This window comes from Gekko japonicus, unplaced genomic scaffold (genome assembly GCF_001447785.1).
Source record: "Gekko japonicus isolate JY-2015 unplaced genomic scaffold, Gekko_japonicus_V1.1 scaffold491, whole genome shotgun sequence".
Taxonomy (NCBI): domain Eukaryota; kingdom Metazoa; phylum Chordata; class Lepidosauria; order Squamata; family Gekkonidae; genus Gekko; species Gekko japonicus.
The window spans coordinates 222,646-243,021 of record NW_015174857.1 but is presented as its reverse complement, the minus strand read 5'-3'; the positions used below and the strand labels follow the sequence as shown (position 1 = coordinate 243,021).

The 20,376-nt window shown below is 42.4% G+C and overlaps 1 protein-coding gene across 1 annotated transcript in view; it reads right to left on the bottom strand.

The window, feature by feature from the left end:
• Nucleotides 1-10,101: 10,101 nt before the first annotated feature.
• The window catches only part of PTPN14 (protein tyrosine phosphatase, non-receptor type 14), a 179,955-nt gene continuing 169,680 nt past the window's right edge, over nt 10,102-20,376 (bottom strand). The window contains exons 17-19 of the mRNA XM_015424633.1: nt 18,047-18,278; nt 17,044-17,207; nt 10,102-11,094 (exon numbers count right to left, since the gene is read on the bottom strand). Of these exons, the coding sequence (XP_015280119.1) occupies nt 10,966-11,094; nt 17,044-17,207; nt 18,047-18,278 (525 nt within the window). The 3' untranslated portion in view covers nt 10,102-10,965. The remainder of the gene's footprint in view (nt 11,095-17,043; nt 17,208-18,046; nt 18,279-20,376) is intronic.

Here is a 20,376-nt window from a genome sequence, read left to right as displayed (position 1 = left end):
TACTCCAAATTGCAGACCAGGTGCTGGAGTTTCCTCCACCAACAAGAAGTCAGAAAAGCAGAAATTCCACTCTCAATGCCATCATAGGCAGATGGCTGCAGGCCTTTGGCTCTGCCTATTTCCAGCCACCACAAGACAACAAACCAGGGCTCTTCCACCTTCCTTGAAACAGATTTCCCATGTATCCCAGATCCAGAAGGAATAACTATCTGCTAATACTTCATTCCATTGATCATCTCCTGCAGATTCAGATAACAGAGCTGGTGCTGGAGAAAGAAAGAATTTCTGTGTTCTATGATACCTTGTATGTCATGCCCAAGAAAAATCAAGACTGGAGGACAATTGTAGATCTAAAGCACCTCAACAGACTTATGAGGAAGCAGTTTTTTCAGGGAGGCCTTATCCGTTGTAAAGACTCTCCAAGTAGGGATTTTCTAGGTTTTTTTCCCCCAGATTTCTGCCACCTCAGTCCTTTGTTGCTGCTTGTTAGATGTTTCGTCCTATTTATTGATTTACACTGTATAATACACCTTGAATCTCAGTGAGAAAGGTAAACTATAGATAATGTAAATAAAATAAATTCCATAGATTTCAAGGAAGCCTACCTTCATGTTACAGTCCATCTTTTGCCCTCCGTGAAATTCCTCCCAATTTCAATGGAAGGTGCTCCCATTCCTCTCCATGAGTCTACCAAAACAGATGATTGTGATGGTAGCATACCTCAGGCTCCAGGGTATCTGCATATACCCATGAGCACACACATGAAGCTGCCTTTTACTGAAAGAGATCAATGGTCCACCATCTACTCAGATTGGTAATGGGCTCTCCAGAGTCTCAGGCAGAGTTCTTCCAAGTCACCTACCAGTTCTTTAACTGGAGATGCCATTGACTGAACCTGGGACCTTCTGCATGCCAAGCAGTTACTCTGCCACTGAACCATCATGACCCCTACCTGGACAGTTTCCTAGTCAGGTCCTCTGCCAGTAGTCAGAATGAGCTACATACCAAAATGACAGTGAAAGCTCCGAGGCAGCAGAGTTTCCTGGTAACTACTAGAAAAGAATCCTGACTCCCATCACACTGCTTAGTTCACACTGGCATATTAACCAACAATTCCCCCATCCATGCTCTTACTTCCAGAGAATGCATCTCCAACCTCAAGTGGATACTTACACACTTCTACATATCACTTTGGCAGACTAAATGCTCTCCAACCCCGTATGCTGGGTCTGATGATCTCATATGTGGGCACTGTTCTCTGGGCTCAGCTTCAGTTGCAGTCCTTGCAGTGGCTGATTCTTCCACACCAGGCAGTGTCTTTCAGTAGAAGCAGATTCATATCCCAGAGAAAGTGTGCAGATCCTTCTGTTGGTGGATTCAGGGCTCAAACCTTTAAAGACGTTTGCCCTTTCCAGATCTGCCCAGGGCAGATGTAATGTGTTTTTAAACTGTTTAACATTTTTATGTAAGCCGCCCTGAGCCTGCTTCGGTGGGGAGGGCAGGGTATAAATCCAATAAATAAATAAACATCCAATACAATTTTGCCTGGCTGGCAGGCACATTACAGCCACTATACAGGTCAGGGCAAGTGGACCAACTCAGAGGCCAAACATAGCATCAGTTGACTGGAGCTGCAAGCAATCCACCTAGCCCTCTGTAAGCTCCACAGAACATTATGGCAAAGTCACACATCAACCAACTGGGTGGCACAAAGTCCCACTCCCTGCAACAGGAAGCACAATCTTCCTCAACGGACTAAGATACACACAACGTTCCTTCAGACTCAACATCTTCAGGGAATCTTTAACCTAAGGGCTGATCGGCTCAGCTCTCAGAACACAGACCAAGTAGAATGGCCCCTAAATCCCAAAGTATTCAGGACCATAACAAGGAGAATGAATAATTACTTTCCAGGCAGGTGGTCCCTGGGCCTTCTCTGTACCTTTCCCCCATGACTCTTAAGAACAGCCAGAGCTCTCAACAGTATCAGCTGGGAGGGAAAAGAGGTCATTCTTGCAATTTCTTACTGACAGAGATGATTGTGTTTCCCTGACACTGTAGCCATAGCAAAATTACCCCATGGATCATCCCTTCAGCACATGGCATGCTGATCCAGGGACCTCTGTTCCATCCCAGTCCAGCTTGGTTCTTCCTCTTTGCTTGAACATTGAAAGGAAGTCTTTTCCAGCCAAAGTAGTGGAGTTTGTGCTGGCTTCTAGGGTCAAATTTATGAAACCACTTAGGTGGTTTCTATGCACCAGATGGGTGCATAGAAAAGCTGTCAAGCCTAAACAGACAGTGGTCCAGGATGTTCTCCAGCTATTCCATGACTATTTTTCACAGGGTCCCCAACCTAATACTCTCAGACACTAAATAGTGGCACTACTGCCCATTCTCAGGCCATTAGGGAGCTATCTCCTATTTGCACATCATCACATCAAAGAGTTTCTCAGCAGCATCTCTCTCCAGTCCTCCCAATGCAACACTGTTTACCTTCCTGGGATTTCCACAAGGTTCACAGCCTCTTTCATAAGCCATCCTTCCAATCAATCATAACAATTCTGTTGAGTGTTTTTTCTTTCAAAATAACCTTTATTGAGGGAGGCTAGAACAGTTTCAAAGCTCTGCTCTATCGATCAGATGATAGCTTTGTTCCAGAAAAATTCTGTGGTTCTTAAGACAGACCCACCCTCATCCTAAATGTGGATTCTGCACTCCAAAGGAATCACAAAATCCTCTTGCCTTCTTTTTGTCTGCATCTTGAATATTTCAAGTACCAAGGACTGGCACAAACTGGATGGCAATCAAGAAATTAAGATTATGAGCACACAGCCTCCTTCCGTTCCTTTTTGTTCATCTCATACAACAAAAGCAACATGAGAAAGTTTCCAAATCTACTATTGCTAGATGGATCCAAGCCTGTTATCTTCCTAGCAATGCTCCCTCTAAGCTGTGGAGTCTTATGGGCAAAAAATCCACTTTGTGAATCACTGGCATTAAGAGTTGTGAGCGAGCGATTTGGTTACTGCATAAATTAGTTTGCTCTGGAGCCATCCTTCCTGGGGTAAGACAAAAATGTGTAAGCCAGAGGCTAAAAAACTGTGAGCTAGCTCAACCCAAATCTGACTTCTCTGTGATCCTACGATCTGCATTTTCTAATTCCTTTCTCCAGGGTTTCACCTTTTGTTCCTTATACCTGAAAAAAGCCCTCTCACTATGCTGATTCTTGAGTTTCTGTCTTACTAGGTAACTTAGCAAGACATGAACTCCAATGGAACAGGGAAGTCATGCAATTAATTCCCATATGCCCTGCCATGGAACAAGGAGGAGTCATAACCCACAGTAAGGGTAAAATGGTATTTTTCCAATTCGGGTATATCAGACCCAATACAATATTGGTAAATACCAAATTTCCAGAGTACCAATATCGGTATAATATTGAGATTCAGGAAATATTCGGTATTTCTGAATATATTTGGGTCTGATATATCCACTGGGAGGGAAGGGAGAGCAAGCTACTTCCACTAGTCAGTTTCACTCCCCACTAGTCAGCTGTTTGGTTTAGACCATTTAAACCTAACAGCTGATCAGCTGTGGGGAGTGAAACTGACCAGTGGAAGTGGTGCAGTGGCTGGGGAGGGAAGGAAGAGAGAGAAGGCATTTAAACGCCTTCCCTTTCCTTCCCCTGCTGCCAGGGGGAGGCTAGGGAAGGAAGAGACAGTAAGAAGGCATGTTTAAATGCCTTGCCTTCCCTTTCCTCCTCCACCTGGCAGGTGGCTTGGGGAAGGAAGGGAACGCATTTTAAACATGCCTTCTCTCTCTCTTCCATCCATTCTCCAGTCCTCCTGCCTCTTCCACTAGTAAATTTCACTCCCCTAGGACAGCTGTTAGGTTTAAATGGCCTAAACCTAACAGCTGATTGGTGGGGAGTGAAACTGACTAGTGGAAGTGGCAGGTTGGCGGGGGAGGATGAACCCAAATAAAAGCTGAATAAAATCAGCTTTTTTTCTGGTTCAGCTATATTGGTAGCCAAATACAAATATCTGATCTGTATGCGGCTTACACTATACCCGAAAAATATCAATAGGGTATTTTTGGGGTATTCACTTGGCTCAGTTTATGCCAAATGTACACCTCTAATGAGAGGAAACCTTCACAGTAAGTCCAGTATTTCTTCTGTATATACATATCTAGCTGATGAACTGTAGTGTAAAAAGGTTCTTCCCTGGGTCCCCCTTAGGGGACCCTACATTTCCCTTATGACCTAGAAAACCAGACTTATCAGGGAAAGAAGCAGGGGACTAGGTTCCTGAAGCCTGCCAAACCACTGATAAGCCACAGAATTGCCATCTTTCTGCTACTGTTACACATGTGCAAGCATTGGCCATGGCTACATTCACAAAGATTAGGACCTCTTTTTTTGTGGACTCAGTTCACAGTGTGATGCTTGCAGATCAGGTTCTATCACTGATGTAAATGTTGCAGAAAAAGAATGAGGTGCCTTATACTTTAGAAGTATAAATTAACATTGAGAAGCCTTTCAGATTTTTAACTGATGGGCAGTTCTTATGAAAAATGGTATTTGACCGCAAATAAATATTCATTCATCTGATGGGTGGGTATTGCAAATATCATCCCCAGGTTGATCTGTCAAGAATGTTGGATATCCATGATCCTAACTATGCATGAGACACTTGGAACAGAGGCTTCCCCCAGTTGTCGGGTCAATGATTATACATCAGTCTTCTTGCTTAATTAAAAGTAGTTCCCCACATTCCTTAATATAGCACAACTTGTGGCTCACCAAGCTGGCCACAACTGACCAGTCATGTGTTGTGATGACCCTGATATTCCATAGACATCCTGCTTTTTGCTACCTGAAAAGGCTAGTGAACTTCCAGCAGATCTCAGTACCATTGGGTTAGATTGATAAAACAAGCATTATAAATACACAAGTTGTAACACTGATAAAAAGTGTCCATGTTCATTGTTAATCAAACCTGTAAGCTAACAAATGGAATTTGAGAAAAAAATTTATTGCATAAGATTAATACAAAGGCTTGGCATAGTCTTTTATAAAAACAAAGCTTTGAGTCAGATTTCTCAAATTGGAAAAGAGATCTATGTACACAAAGGCAGCGGAAATGTAAAAAAATGCAAGTGATTAATGCTGAAGAACTTACAAAAACAGAAGATGAGAGAACAGTGCAAAAATACTGTCAGTCAGTTGGTTCTATACAAAACATAAAACCGACGAGCATAAGCTTATGTACTGATAAGAATATACATTAGTGTACAAAATAGCATGCATAGTTTTTTAAAGGCATTCAATAGTACAAAAAATGGAACATATGGCAGTCATAGTGAATTATGGAAATAAACATAGTTGTTCACAAAATTTATACATACAAGAGAACTTGTCTGTCCAAATAATGGCTCTGAACTTGAGTCAACAGAACAAATACCAGATGAAGTATAACAATACTGCAACAAAACCAAATAAAGTCCAGTGATGTAAAAATCAATTAAGCATGTTAGTTTTTCTAACACAAGTCATATAAGATTATAGAGGTATGATCTAGAAACATCTGCATATATAACGTTTTGTGCAAAATATCCACAAAAAGATATTTTTTAGAAATGGAGAGAATGTTCCCATCGGTGGTGATTTCAATAGAATTAAGCTGTGTTACCTTTGAGTACTCTAGTGTTGTTAATGCTGGTTAAAAATGGGATAGCAGCACAAAAATGGAGCTTGATGAGAACAACAGTGATGAAATTAATTCCTGTCCACTTTAGCTGGACACTAAATAAACAACTCAACTTTGAGCCTGCCAAGAAAGTTGAGGCAATTAAGAAAATCAATAGAAATGTTTCACCAGTTCACAATATGATCCGAAAACTACAGTACATATTTATATCCAGAGATTTTGACTGCAACAACCATGGGGCAAGACGAAAATGCAGTAATGGGTAAGTTGTCCAGATTTGTTCCATAGAATCCATTCTGAAGTCCTGTTATGCAATTTCCATCTTCTTAAATTATTGTTATATTTAGACACATTTAAATTGGTTCTGGATTCACTGATGGTCAGCAAATTAGGGTATGGCATCATGATGCATGAAAACACTTAAACGTTTATCTCAAGAGGACATGCTGACCTAAACATTAATTTGCTAGAAGAGCTGGCATTATTATAAACATTACTTATTTGCTTTGTACACAAAGCTGTGGTTAATAATAGTTTATATTAAACATCAAGTTAAACAAGACTTGGGAGCACAGGGGCACTCAGCCATTCCATTCTCTTGGCTTATAGAGTGCCAACAATCCTAAAGTGGATAACATGGCTTCAAAAGAACCATTTCATGTATTTATTAATGCATTATATATCCTTCAATTTATTTGAAAGATCCTCAAGGTTGCTAATTGCAGAAATAATGTATAAAATATATTTCAGGGGGGAAAAAGACCCAACAGAATGAATGCTAGTAGGGGGGGAAATATCACATGGCAGCAGATATGACAAAATACCCCTAACTTTCATGCTATATCCATTTAGCCTAACAAATTGCCGAAACAGCCAAGTCTTTACCAAGGCAAAGAATAAGTAGTGAAGGAGGTAGGCAGGTCTAATTCAGGAGTATTTTCTGCAACCTGGGCACCACAATCAAATTGCTGTCACATGTGACTGTGCACCCTTAGGAGGGCAGGTGCTCACAGAGATTGACCTGAGAAGGAGCAGATTCACATGGAGAACATATTTTCCTTAAGATGTCCCAATTATAGATCACTGGACCAATGCAGCTACTCTAGTCTAAGCCTACTGATTTCAATGGGTTTAGTTTGGAGTATCTGTTGGATTAAGCTTCAGATATCAATGTTAGCATTTTGAAAATTAACTGGCGACTTCAAAGATGATGTATAATCAGATGGATAGCCCAGGCTAGCCTGATCTTGTCAGATCGTGAAAGCTAAGCACGGTCAGTCCTAGTCAGTATTTGGCTGAGAGACCTCCAAAGAATACCAGGGTTGTGAAGTGGAATCCGGCAGTGGCAAACCACCTCTGAACGTTTCTTGCTTTGAAAACCCCATGGGATCGCCTTAAGTCAGCTGTGACTTGATGGCACTTTCTGCCACTACATGCTCCTTCCAATGAATTCCACATACAATTCATAGGGTAATATAATCTAGCTGTTAATAAATTATAACTAACTGTAGCCAGGCATATCTATCTGGCATACTAATCAAAACTGGAAAAAAGTGATTATTAGCTACTGCCATCACCTGGACTTCTGGGGAAAATATATGGTTGAGGAGCATCCCCAAACTACAAACATGAAGCTTTAGGAGGACCCCAGTCTCCTCTTAAATAGGGTACACACCAATCCCAAGAATAGTTAGCTCCTTAACCAGCTGTATCTTATCTGGATTGTGTTAGTTTGTTCCCTTACCTCCAAGTCCATTACTGATTTCAAGTAACAGTTCAGGGCCACCATAGTTTCCCTGGGAACTAATGGAAAAGACAGAAAAAGTTGGGTACCTTAGGTGATGTCACCTATCTGTTTCATACAGATGTTTAACATGGGAGAGAAGATGGTTCCTTGCAACAACACACAAACAAAAGTCCATAGAGTGGGGCAGCAATATTTGAACTTCACTTTTGGAACCTCCAGGAACAACTGAAACCACCATGACACTATACCCACCCCTGTCCCATCATGGCCAGTTGTCCCAGAAGGACACCATGGTTGATGATGTTGAATGCCACTGAGAGGTCCAAAAGGTTCACCAGAGTTGCACTCACCCTAAACATCTCATGCTGAAGAGCACCCTCAAGAGTGACAAGGACATTTTCAGTCCCAACCCACATTGGAAAGTAGATTTAAAAATTAGTTACAACTCACTTTACCAGCTTATTATTTATTTATATCCTGCTTTTCTCCATTCTGGGGACCGAAAGCTGTTTTATCACATCATTTGCTTCTCTTCCACTTTTCTCCCACAACATTAGCCTAGTGAAGTAGATCACTCAGAACTTTCACGGTTGAAGCAAGGTTTCAAACCTGTTTCACCCAGGTCCTAGTCTAATCACTATGCCATGCCAGCTCAGGTGGATAACAGCCTGTGTATTAACAATATATTAGTGTTAATAAAGCAATAACATCCAAACAGAATAGAACATTTCTTTCTAAAATTATGGCAAATGAATGGGAAAGTCAATTCTTTGGTCTTCCTAGGCTGATTTTTCTGTGTGACTGGAAGTTGGTTCAGGAATTCCATTTCCCATATATTTAAAGGAACTCAGGCATGAAAAAGTGGCTCATTCAACACGAAATCTTAAATGTTGCATTTTATCAAATGCCAATAAATTCATATACCAGTCTTATGATGCCGAAGTTACCAAAAGGAAGAGAGGGAAAAAATGTTCAAGATAATGCACCAACCTAGTTTCTGAAAAGATATTAACAGACCTAGTCAAAGTCAAGTCTATGGTGAACATGGCACTAAAATTTAACGTGCATTTTAATGGAGGTCACTATGAAGTCCACCACCCATTATAGCAATGGCTTGAAAATGGTTGCTTATTAGGTTGGCAACTCTTTGACTCATGAATGATCATTGTATTTTTTTTTCATTTCAGAAGGCCTGTGAGATGCGCACACGATGACAAAAAACCTTGGCTGCACAGCCTCAACTTTTCCCTCTTAGCATCCATTATGCTTGTTTATTAAATAACTTTTTTTCCCATGCACTTCTAGGAAAGCCAAGAATATATTCATCTCAACTGAGATATCATAATAATCAGACCTTGGAGCAGACTATTTCCCCCGTCTTACTCCCTACCTGTCAGGCCAAATGGAGCAATGGGACTTGACAGCTCTGGGTTCAAACTTAATTCATCATTAGGAAATTATTCAAAAAGCTATAATGAGATAACTAATTTAATACACTTTGCTTCAAGGTTTATTCCTTGGCCAGCTTCCCAGATACGAAGTGTCTCTGTGCAATTATCACGCAGATGCCACTAAAAGACTTTAAATGGCTGCAGCTAATTTAACAAGAGATATGTTGGCATTGGGAAGGAGGTGCTGGCCCAAAAACAGGACATGACTAAAGAATCAACACAATCTCTAAAGGAACATCAGCAAGAGACTTTCCCCCAACATTTTATAATACTCTCTTCCCATAATCATTTGTGGGGAGGAGATGGTTCAAACGTCTCTTCCATTTAGCAATGTTGATTACTGTTCATTATGTCCAAGGGGTGCCCTTGATTAGGAAGTTTCAGAGGGTAGCTGGGTTGGTCTGCAGTAGAACAGATTTTAGTCCAGTAGCACCTTAGAGACCAACAATAGTTTCAGGGTGTCAGCTTCCAAGAGTCAAAGCTGCCTTCATCAAGACACAGTACAGTAGAAATGGAGATATGAGTACTTTTATCCTAGTCAGAGGGTGCCTTTAAATGTGGCCTAGGCCTACCCCATAGCTGCATCCCACCCACGGCACAAGCCAAGCCCTCTGTTTCGGCACTGCTGTATTAAATCCCACCCCCCTAGTGGAAAGCAACAGTAGAATCAGGTGCCATACTCAGTGGCAGAACATATGCCTACGTCCTCGGAATCACATGCTGGCACTGGGATTTCAAACACCTGAGAAAAGAAAGACCTCATCCTGAGACTCAAAGGGCTGCTTACAGATGGAAGAGCTAGTACTGGTCTGGAGGCCAATGAGCTGACTCAGTACGGACAGCTTCATATGTTTGTCTGATAAGTCATTGCTAATCAGAATGACAGACTGCAGGGAATATAAAGATCAAGGTCACAAATTGCTAAGAAGTCCTCCTTGCAAGTTCCACAGGACTGAATGAGAGTTGTCAATGTAGAGAGCCAGTCTGGTGTAGTGGTTAAGTGCGCGGACTCTAATCTGGGAGAACCGGGTTTGATTCCCCACTCCTCCACTTGCACCTGGGCTGGATGACCTTGGGAGGGCCATAGTTCTGACGAGAGCTGTCCTTGAAAAAGAGCAGTTTCTGTCAGAGCTCTCTCAGCTCCACCTACCTCACAGGGTGTCTGTTGTGGGGAGGGGAAGGGGAAGGAGTTTGCAAGCCGCTCTGAGACTCCCTTGGGTAATGAAGGGCGGGGTATAAATCTAATTTCTTATTCTTCAACTTCTCATCAGATTATCCCTTTAAAATGCCTACACAAAGCCATAGAAAGATGCCTCCCCCAGGTATTTGACATTATATACTATGCAGTTAATAAAATCTGTTTCCTGAATCAGGTGAGTAGGATTCACCATCATTTGGGGAACACAGGCTGATGAGACAGTTCCAGGGCCCCTAAGACTGATCTTGTTACAACATCCAAACTGTGTTGTAGTTGCATACATGGAGGCACTGCTGGATGTTAAAAGATTTGCACCCTGGCTGTCCTGCTGCTCAGATGTAATTCTAGCTTATTCTGTTCCTCAGCTATGGAAATTTATGTACTTGCAGTCAGATTGGAATGACATGAAATCTATAGTAGGGTCTTTTCTCCTATTTTCATGGCCCTGGAGAAGGATTAAAAATAATGTTATTACTACAAAAAAATTTTTAATGAGCCACTGCCTCACCTGTCATACAGTAACACAAAGGTCAAGAGAACACCACCATCAGATAGGAACATCTTCCCTCACTATCACGTTACAATGCAGATCAGTCATTTCAAATGTGGTTCAATTCCAAAGTTGTCATGATTCACAAATTTAAAGAAATCCACACAACAGTTCAACACAAGGGGGAAAAATAAATTATCTTGTATAAAATAATCTTGGGAATAACATGGTCCCCTTACTCGTGAGGCGATTCTGGGAGTGCCACACAATACGGAAAGACATAGTCATCGTTGGAGAAGAGACCTGCAAAGCCACAAGGTTGCAGATGTGATGAGCGGAGAGGGAAGGGAGAGTCTCTTCAGAGGACGCTAAATAAGCCTGGAGTTTTGTAGGAACAGGATGAGCACTTGATAGACAAATTTGTACTGAGCAATGGTTTGGATCATGAACATCCTCTGATCCCTCAGATGTTGCAGCATCACCGGAACATCCACTTTCTGTGAAATTGAAGAGAAAATTCACTTAAGTATTTTGCATATGGCAACTCTAGTAAATGACTGCAGCATGGTAAAGGGGGGGGGGATGCCACAGACTGCAGTTTCCTTTCTGTTTGGTTCGTATTGCTGTCCACATCATATCTAGAACCTGCAAGGTTTGTAAGAAGGGACCTTCTAGATGCAAGATTATGAGAAGATGCTCAATCAATATACCCAGCACCTGTGAGCCACATGGGGGGTTGTACTGGTTCCATTGCTAAACAATGCTAAGCTGAATGAATGGGGCAAAGAGCTAGCATGAGTGATGGCAGTCACTGGCCAGCACAGTCACATGCCCCACGCTAGCTGCTCCTTCTTGTCTGAGGCACCATTTCACGCACTCCTTGCTCAGTGCTACAGCTAGTGAGGAAAGGGACAATCCACACAGGAAGCATTTTATCGCTGCTTTCAGTGACTTCCCATTTGTGCAGAGGCCGCACTAACTAAATGGTGGCCAACTGGGGGTGGGGGCAAAGACAACAGAAATCCAAAGTTTCACTCTAGCATACACTATATAACATAGGTGACTTGGGTTTCATTGAGAAGTTTGCTAGCCGCCCTGAGCTACCGGATAGGGCGGGGTACAAATCCCAAAATAAATAAAATAAAAATGAATAAAAGTGAAATCAGCTGGGCATTTGTTAAACACCCCCCCACCCCAATCTGCTGCATCTCAGCAAGTCCAGGAGGCGGCAAAGTTTTGAGCATGGGATACAAGACACACACACCCGGCCAATGTACTGGGTCCAGAGCAGAATTTCCTCAGCAGCAGATCAGCTGGGGCGCTGGCTTCTACTGGCTGCAAAGTAGCCTGTTCCTGTGCATACACATGGACAGTTTGCAAACAGTCCATTCATGAATCGGCTGCCTGATCACCACTAGCAAAACAGCCTAACTGGCAGGTGTTTAAGTATTTTAGAAATCACAGGACCAGATGTTTCCCCAACAAGCTATAATTTTTATAACCATTACTAATACAAACTTAAGTGAAAATACAATGCAACTGACTTTGTAACTAGCACACTTTGGACAAACTGCAAAAACTAGTTTGCTGAAATCATGGCACTAGGCAACTCAGTTACTCTCAGAACAATCTTAAGACAAGACAGCAACACCTGACCTCTTTGTTGGGGGGGGGGGGAAACTAGTAAGAAGACAAACAAACCACAGGAAGAAATTCAAAGACAATGCCATATAAAAGCACAGAAACCTGCTACTGAAACAATGTAATTATCTAAGCTATGTGAGTATAAATTAGTAAGCTATCAAAACAGGTATGTGAATGAGGTTATGTGAACAGAAGCTTTTTTTATATGAAGAAAAATTACGGTAAACTGCAAATACAGTAGCTGTTTATCATCTTTATGTAAGAAAAGGAGAACAGTAAAATGAAAAATCTGATTTTCACAGGGCAAACTGACAGTTTTTTTTATTTCAGATTACAATCTGTTTGTCTTACTGGTGCAGAAGCTTGCTCTGTGTCAATGGTCTTGGTTCACTCACCAAGTCATTGTCCTTCTATCCACCAACCAAAGCTTCTACCCCCTTTAATGGAGCTCTGATCCATTAGCATGCTCCTCACTACATCTATTCTCTCTCAACATAGCCTCCTTCTCTGCCATCATCCTGACTAGAAGAGTCACATACTGATGTACCACATCTTTAGTACGCCACTTTACAGAATGAAAAAGTAGTTTCTAAATTTACCCAATACTTTCATTTGCGCCTGTCTCCTTCACTAAATTATTTACAAGGCACCTCCCTTTCTCCATCTCTATTTAGGTAAAGGTTCCCTTGCTCGAAAGCCAGTCGAATCCGACTCTAAGGTTGCGGTGCTCATCTCCGTTTCAGAGCCGAAGAGCCAGCGCTGTTCAAAGACGTTTCTGTGGTCATGTGGCCAGCATGACTAAACACCAAGGTGCACGGAACGCTGTTACCTTCCCACCGAAGTGGTACCTATTTATCTACTTGCAATTTCTTGCTTTCGAACTGCTAGGTTGGCAGGAGCTTGAACTAGAGATGGGAGCTCACTCCGTCATGCGGCAACTCAGGTCTCGAACTGATGAACTACTGACTTTCCACAGCCTGCAGTTCAGCGTCTTAACCACTTGAGCCACTGCAGCTCCTATTTATTTCTATCTCTACTTATTTATTTATCTCTATCTCTCTATCTCCATCTCTCTATCTGCCACACCAAAATGAGGTACTTCTTTCAAAGAAATTGGCCTGTGGAATTTGCTGCTGCAATGATATGGTGATGGCCAGTAGCTTATACAAGTTCACGGAGAACAAGTTCACCAATAGCTATTAGCTATGAAAACTGAATTAAACTCCACCTTCAGAGAAAGTACCCCTCTGAATACCAGTGCTGGGGGACAACAACAGAGAAGAGGCTTTGGCTTCCATGTGGATATCTACTTTCCCACTGTATGAAACAGGTTGCGGGATTTGAAAAACTTTGGAGGGGGGGCTGCTCAAGCCTGAATTCTGAAACTGTATCAGGGACCCAAATAATCCAGAATATCAGTATGGAAACCAATCTATCGCTTCTCAGCCTTTTGGCTAAGATCAAGTGTGTGTGTGAGAAATCAATTCAAAATCCAAATCCTAAAACTACTGAATTGTCTTCAAGTGCACAGCCCCACCCCAATGGCAGAGCCCATCAAGGCACTGTTTCCCTTCCTCCCCATCCTACTTCAAACATGTGCAGATAAGCATGCAAACTTTTCCTTTGCAGTCCTCTACTCTTCCAAAGAATGTTGCTGTGTGGAATCTGATCATTAGCTCATGACCTAATTGCTTTACGAAGCCAGTCAGAACATGGTCTTAGTCTGAACAAGGGAAAAAATACAGGCCAGTTTAGACTCGTATAGCCTAGCCCAAATCTTAATAGTTGTGCATTTGACAGAAGTTTGGGATATCTTTTTCTGCTTGGTGAAAAAACAGTCAGTTACTACACATACACACTCCCATGTCAGCCTTTTGTGCCTTTTAGAGAACTGGGACATGTTTTTTGCATCTCATAGTATCTCTCAATAGTCTCTTTTATTTGCATTTTGACTTGCAAAAATCTTGCTAATCCATCTCCAACTGCCTTGATTGATCCCTTAATGCCACAACAGAAGCACCTTTCTCCTTCCTTCATTCCTGTGTTCAGATTAGGGGTGTGCATTTAGCAAAAACTGAGCCAACTATATAACTGAATAAGGCCTTATCAGCATTATTTGGGCATATATTCAGCCGAATGTGATTCTCCAATGTGTATTTGGCAGCCAAATAGAGAACTCCAAATATATTCAGGGTTCCCGAATCTATTTGGTTCCATTATACCCTATGGGGCCATTGTAGTCAATGGCAAATCTCTCCTAGGGTATATTCAGGGGCATGAGGGGAGAGGGGTTTGAGGTAGAGGCATCAAATTTGCAGTGTAGCTGCTGGAGCCTCTCCTCAAAAGAACACCCAGTACCACTGTGGCAAAGGTCAAATGTTAGAATCTCTTAAGTACAAACTACTAGTGCCAGTGGAATAGGCCAGCCCCACAGAATCACAGTCCAAACGAGGGGGACGAGGGTTGCAAGGCCAGCAGAAGCAGCGCAACAGTACCCATCAACCCCAGTACCAATGTGTCATTGCCAAGAAACCAACTGGACTAAGGTCAAATGTGAGAATCTCTTAATTATGAACTGAGGGGTGGCATTTCTGCAAGGACAGCAGAAACAATACACTGTACAAGAAGCCAGCGGCAGAACTCAACCAGTGCCAACCTACTAGTGCCCCACAGCAGCAACCTGTGCCATTGTGGCAAAGGCCAGCCCCACATATCTGATGTCAAGCACAGCCACAGATTCACAGTCCAAGCAAGGGGAGGGGGGTTGCAAGGAAAGCAGAAGCAGCACAACAGTGCGCTTCAACACAACCCAGTGCCAAAATGGCAGTGCCCAGAAAGAGCCAAAGACAGTGCCCCCATCCCACCATTTTTTCCAATAGTGGGGAAAATAGCACAATAAGCCCCGTAGATTCTCCCAGAGAATATCTGCAGTAGAAAGTGTTTTGTGGGTTTTTTTAAAAAAGTTAAAGAGATAGACTTACCTTCTCGTCCTTGCTGTTTCCCACCATTTCTGCCTGTTTGCTCTGATTTCCAGGGCAATGGGGGAGGGGGATCTCTGCAGCCAATCACTGCAATGCATTTGCAAATGGCATTGCATTGCAGGCTGGGAACTTTGTAAGGTTGTTGCTGAAGTTCAGCAACTACCTTGCTTTTTCTGCCCCTCCCCTTGCTCAGATTGAGTTTCTGTGGCTGTGTTGATATCAGAGCAGACCTGTAGGGATGGCCTTTGTCACAGGGTGCTGCTGCTGTCCTTGCAGTGTACTGTTTCGGCTGTCCTTGCAGAAATGCCACATCACAGTTCGTAATTAAGAGATTCTCACATTTGACCTTAGTCCAGTTGGTTTCTTGGCACTGCCACAGTGACACTGGTTCTGCAGGGTACACTACACTGGTTCTGTTGCTGGTCTAGCAAACAATACCCCCCACACATTTCACTTTCTACTGCAGAGATTCTCTGGGAGAATCTCTTCTCTGCCGGACTAATAGATTCTTCCCACCATTGACAAAAATGGTGGGATGGGGCACCCTGTTGGTAACTCTACCTCAACCCCATCCGGCCCCTGTAGTCAATGGCCCCATAGGGTATAATGGTGCCGAATAGATTCCAGAATCCCGAATATTTCCTGAATAGGGTATCCATGCTGATCTTGATATTCAGAAATATTGGGCTGTACCAAATATATTCAGGTCAGAGAATCCTGAATGGGAATAATACCGAATATTTTTCCTTGCACACCCCTAGTTCAAGTCTCACCTTCCGCATTAAATGCAAACCATCATTTTTATTCCATCTAAATCTGCAAATTCTAGTTTGTACTTCCTTTCCTAATCAGGATTTCAAACCAGGTTTTGAAGCCAAATGCAATCCTAGTTTGGATTTGGAATATAAATAATAAATTGCTGGTTAAAAAAAAACCTAGCTATGGCTTGCAGCAAACCAAAGCAACAAATCTAATAACACACTGAAGTGGAAGGGGTACATGAGAACAGGGCTCACTCACAAAGGGTCAAACCATGGTTTAGCATTATGCCAAAACAAACAGCTGGGGAAAATGGGGGTTTCCCTGATAGTGAATATGCTCCCACAGAAACGGATTTTGATCTGCCTGGTTTCAGATTCTTCACATTCAATCAGAAAACAAATATTTATTTTATTGGTTTAAGAGCTTGTCTAAATATTCTTAGAAAGCACACCCACCACAGAACACACATTGAGGAATAGCACATTTTAATCCCCCCCAAAATTTTAAAAACACCACTAAAAGTAAAAACTCAAAACACAAAATCAAGTCATAAACTGTGCAAGGAGAAGGTGTTGTGTGTGTCGGAGGAGCATTCCAACTTGCAGCTCCTTTGTGGACATCCTGAAATGCTACAGAAAGGCAGCAATACAAGGGGGTTTTAACTTTAAAAACATGTAGACTGCCTGTAAGAGGGGCACACTCCAATGAATATATCCTGTGCTTAAATTAACAAACAAAAAACAAATAATGTGAAAATATGTACCAAGGTAATCCATACTCTCCCCAGACAGATTCTCAAAAGCTGGATTTTTTAATCCTTTTATCAATTAGGCCAATTTGCACTGATTTTCTCGTTTTACTTCTTTTATTTTCCTGTTACTAAGTGTTCAAAAGGAAAAAGAGTTATGTTGGGACTGTCAAGGTCCACGTCCCATCTATTGAAAAGGCTACACAGTACACTTCTCATTCTTCAGATTTGCTTTGAGCTAACCTTTGCTGTAGGACTTGTAATGACAGATTAATACGTAAAGAACTCTTGTGGAAGAGGTATGTGCTTACCTCATTGTGCTCCAAACAGCCAACCATAAGTTCTGTTAAAATAACTACCCCTGTCCTCCCCACGCCAGCGCTGCAGTGCACCACAATGGGAGGGTTGCAATTGTTGCTACTGTCCAGAACACTGTTGGTATGGCGGCGCACAGACTGTATCTCTTCCAAATAGGCTGTAAGGGAGAAGGAAAATAAAATTACAGTCCCAACCCCTTCACATAAAAGATGACAAATCTATGGAGAAGCAAATTTCTTTTTAAATTATGATAATTTACATTTCTTATAAGACACTAATTGTTTGGCCTCTGGACAGCAAAAGCACTGAATCCAGTAAGTACCAGCAGGGTGTCAATTACTCCTTGGGACTTTGGCCCTTTAATTTAAGCAGCTCTTTAAAACACACACATATCTCCTGCAAATCCCCAAGTCCCTTAAGCAGATGACTGTAGACATTACTTACAGCTATTCCTGCTATTAACAGGCTGGGATCACAACAGCAGCAAGGTCCCCTTGAAACAAATGCCCGTCAGTGCCAGTATCTAATGGAAAGGGAGCATCCATCTGGTCTTTCCCTTCCCTTGCAGAAGGAATCAGAATTTCAAACATATCTCCAACTATGCTGCACAAGCAAGAGTTGGGACTGTTTCCAGCACAGAATTGTGTAGGGTAAAAAGTGTGTACGTGCCCATGTCCACCTTCATGTGTGAAAACAAATAATCTATTTTGTCATGATTGTGTGTGCTTGGAAGCTACAGTGTAATGACAACAAAACAGATGCTTGTGCGATTTTTTACACATGATGGTGTCTACAAATAATTTCTTTCCCTAAAATGACTATGGAGACCAAAGGCACTGAACAAAATGCTGGCAAAGGCCAGAGGTAATGCAACAACGTTGCCAATGTCATCAAGAAAACCCAATTGTTATGCAAGTTTCTCATTGCAAACCATTCTGGTAAATACCCCAAAAGTGGCAGGATTACACTTTCACAGGAATATGGAAGAAATCTTACAGAGGAAGCCTTGTTCTTCTGGACAACCATGATCTGGCCAGTCGGTATACTGCAAATGCCACACTGTTTTTTCCTGCCCCGACAAAAGGTGCTTGACCTTCAGACCTGTCGTGGCATAGCAACCAGAATCAGTGCGAAATTTGGTGGTCACCTTGAACTTCCCATATGTGGCTGAGCTGTGCTTGGAGCCCAACTTGGGCCAGTAACGGTGGCTCTTCGTTCTTCCTCTTTCCTATTCCATAATAGCAAGAGAAGCAGAAGTAAAATTAATGTGGCTTGGCTCTTATTGGTCACGGCTCCAATAGTCACAGACTATAACTAACCATTTGTCACTGCAAATCAAGTACCCCTTCTTGTTCTCTGACCTAGTACAATAGTCAATTTTTCTATTCTCAGGGGTCAATGATTAGAAATATATGAACGCCTGACTGAATGGATGCTCTTACGTCCTAAATACATATTTTCTCTCCCTTGCAAGACTTGATTAAAAGTTGATGCCACCCAGGGCCAGATAACATGACTTCAAGGGAGTGGCCATGGATCAGTGGTAGAGCATCTGCTCGGCATGCAGAAGGTTCAGTCCCCAGCACATCCAATTTAAAGGGCCAGGTAGTAGGTGATGTGTACAAAACTATGCCTGAGACCCTGGAGAGCCACTACCAGTCTGAGTACACAATACTGACTTTGATGGACCAGCGGTTTGGTTCAGTATAAGGCAGCTTCATGTTTCCACCAAATTCTAGTGCAAGGTTCAAATGTGCCCTGTGGGCCACCAGATGGCCATCTCTGGAACAGAGAATGCTGTAATACAGCATCACAGGCAGAGAGTCTGGAGGTACAAACTGAGCTTCCCTAAAAATTCACAACCACAGCCTGCACCTTTGGCCACTTAAAACCTGGAACAAGGCTTCAAAAGGACTGTCTTTTATTGTGTCATCTGGTGTCTTTATGAGAGGTTTATTTCAGTTGTGGACAGAAAGCTCCTGAGGTACACATGTGGAGATCTTATGGGAACAAAGACATGAGTAGTGGGAATTAACAGAATGCTTTAAATCTTTCCTCAGTTTTTTTATAATCTTGATATTATGCATGTCGTCTGACTACAAAAATATTGCACAACACCACATTATGTGTCAAAAAGAATGTCCTGGTTCTCCAGACTATTTTAGAAAAAGTGTACAGCTAGAGTGATATGGTACTGATGCATTTAGCTGGGAGAAAACAAAATCACTGTTTCATTTGTGACTGCTACTCCGCCAACCACCCCGGGGCATCATTCTGTACTCTCCCAGAAAGCAGCTGGCCAAGAGGGGACAATACTGCTCGGCTGCTCCCACTCAAATGGGGAACATCTTCCTTGCTTCAGGGCAAGCTGGGATGCAGAGTTGTTCCAGGACTGCCCTTTCATCATACAGCAGGCATTCCCGTTACGGGGGGGGGGGGGGGGGGGAGAGAAGCACCATCTCAGGACAGCGAAGATTCCCTGTTGTATCTCTGCACGCAATGAGTAAGAGCCTTATTATAAATGCATGCACATCATCATAGTTCAGGCCATGAGACAGCCCAAGTATCTGCCATTGTTCAGGCAGAGGCGCCCTCCCTGGTCAGATTATTCTGTAACTGTGCATTGAGTGGACTCTTGCTCCCCCTTCTGAACAGCTGACATTGGTAAATGTTTAAAATGGAAAAGACAGGCCATGCCACTAAAAAAGAATGGCTGTTCCTCGGTGGCCATTAAGGCAGCAGAGCTCTGAACTGGATACAGGGCTGGTTACTGGGAGCTGCCAGTTTTACAGCACAACATACAGTTCTGGGATCAGAAAAGAACCAACTGCGGTACTTGGCAAGGGAAATAAGAGAGGATTTTTTTTTTAATGGACACTTTTACAGGAACAACAGCTTCTGGTCTCTTGCAGCTGATAAGGATGCTAGTGTGCAGAGGTGGCCTTGGATGAGATACGAATGCCATTCTTTGCAAACAAGAGCAGCTTGGCTTTCTCAGAATTCACTGGAATTATCTTTGCTTTGTTTGGCATGCTACAATCTTCTAATGCAGCTAAACATTCATTATTATATTATGTGGCAGGCTGAATGCCAAAATGTTACGAATGTGGTTGTAACTGTTTAGTCATCCTAGGCTGAAGTTCAAAAGGAAAATTCAAAATGAGCAGAGAGAAAACAAAAAAGCTATAGGGAGATTATTAAAGAGGGGGCTTCTTACGTCATAAAAACAACCACTCTGGGCCTCACCATCAAGGACTAGCTCACTTAAACAGGAAGAAGAAGAAGAAGAAGAAGAAGAAGAAGAAGAAGAAGAAGAAGAAGAAGAA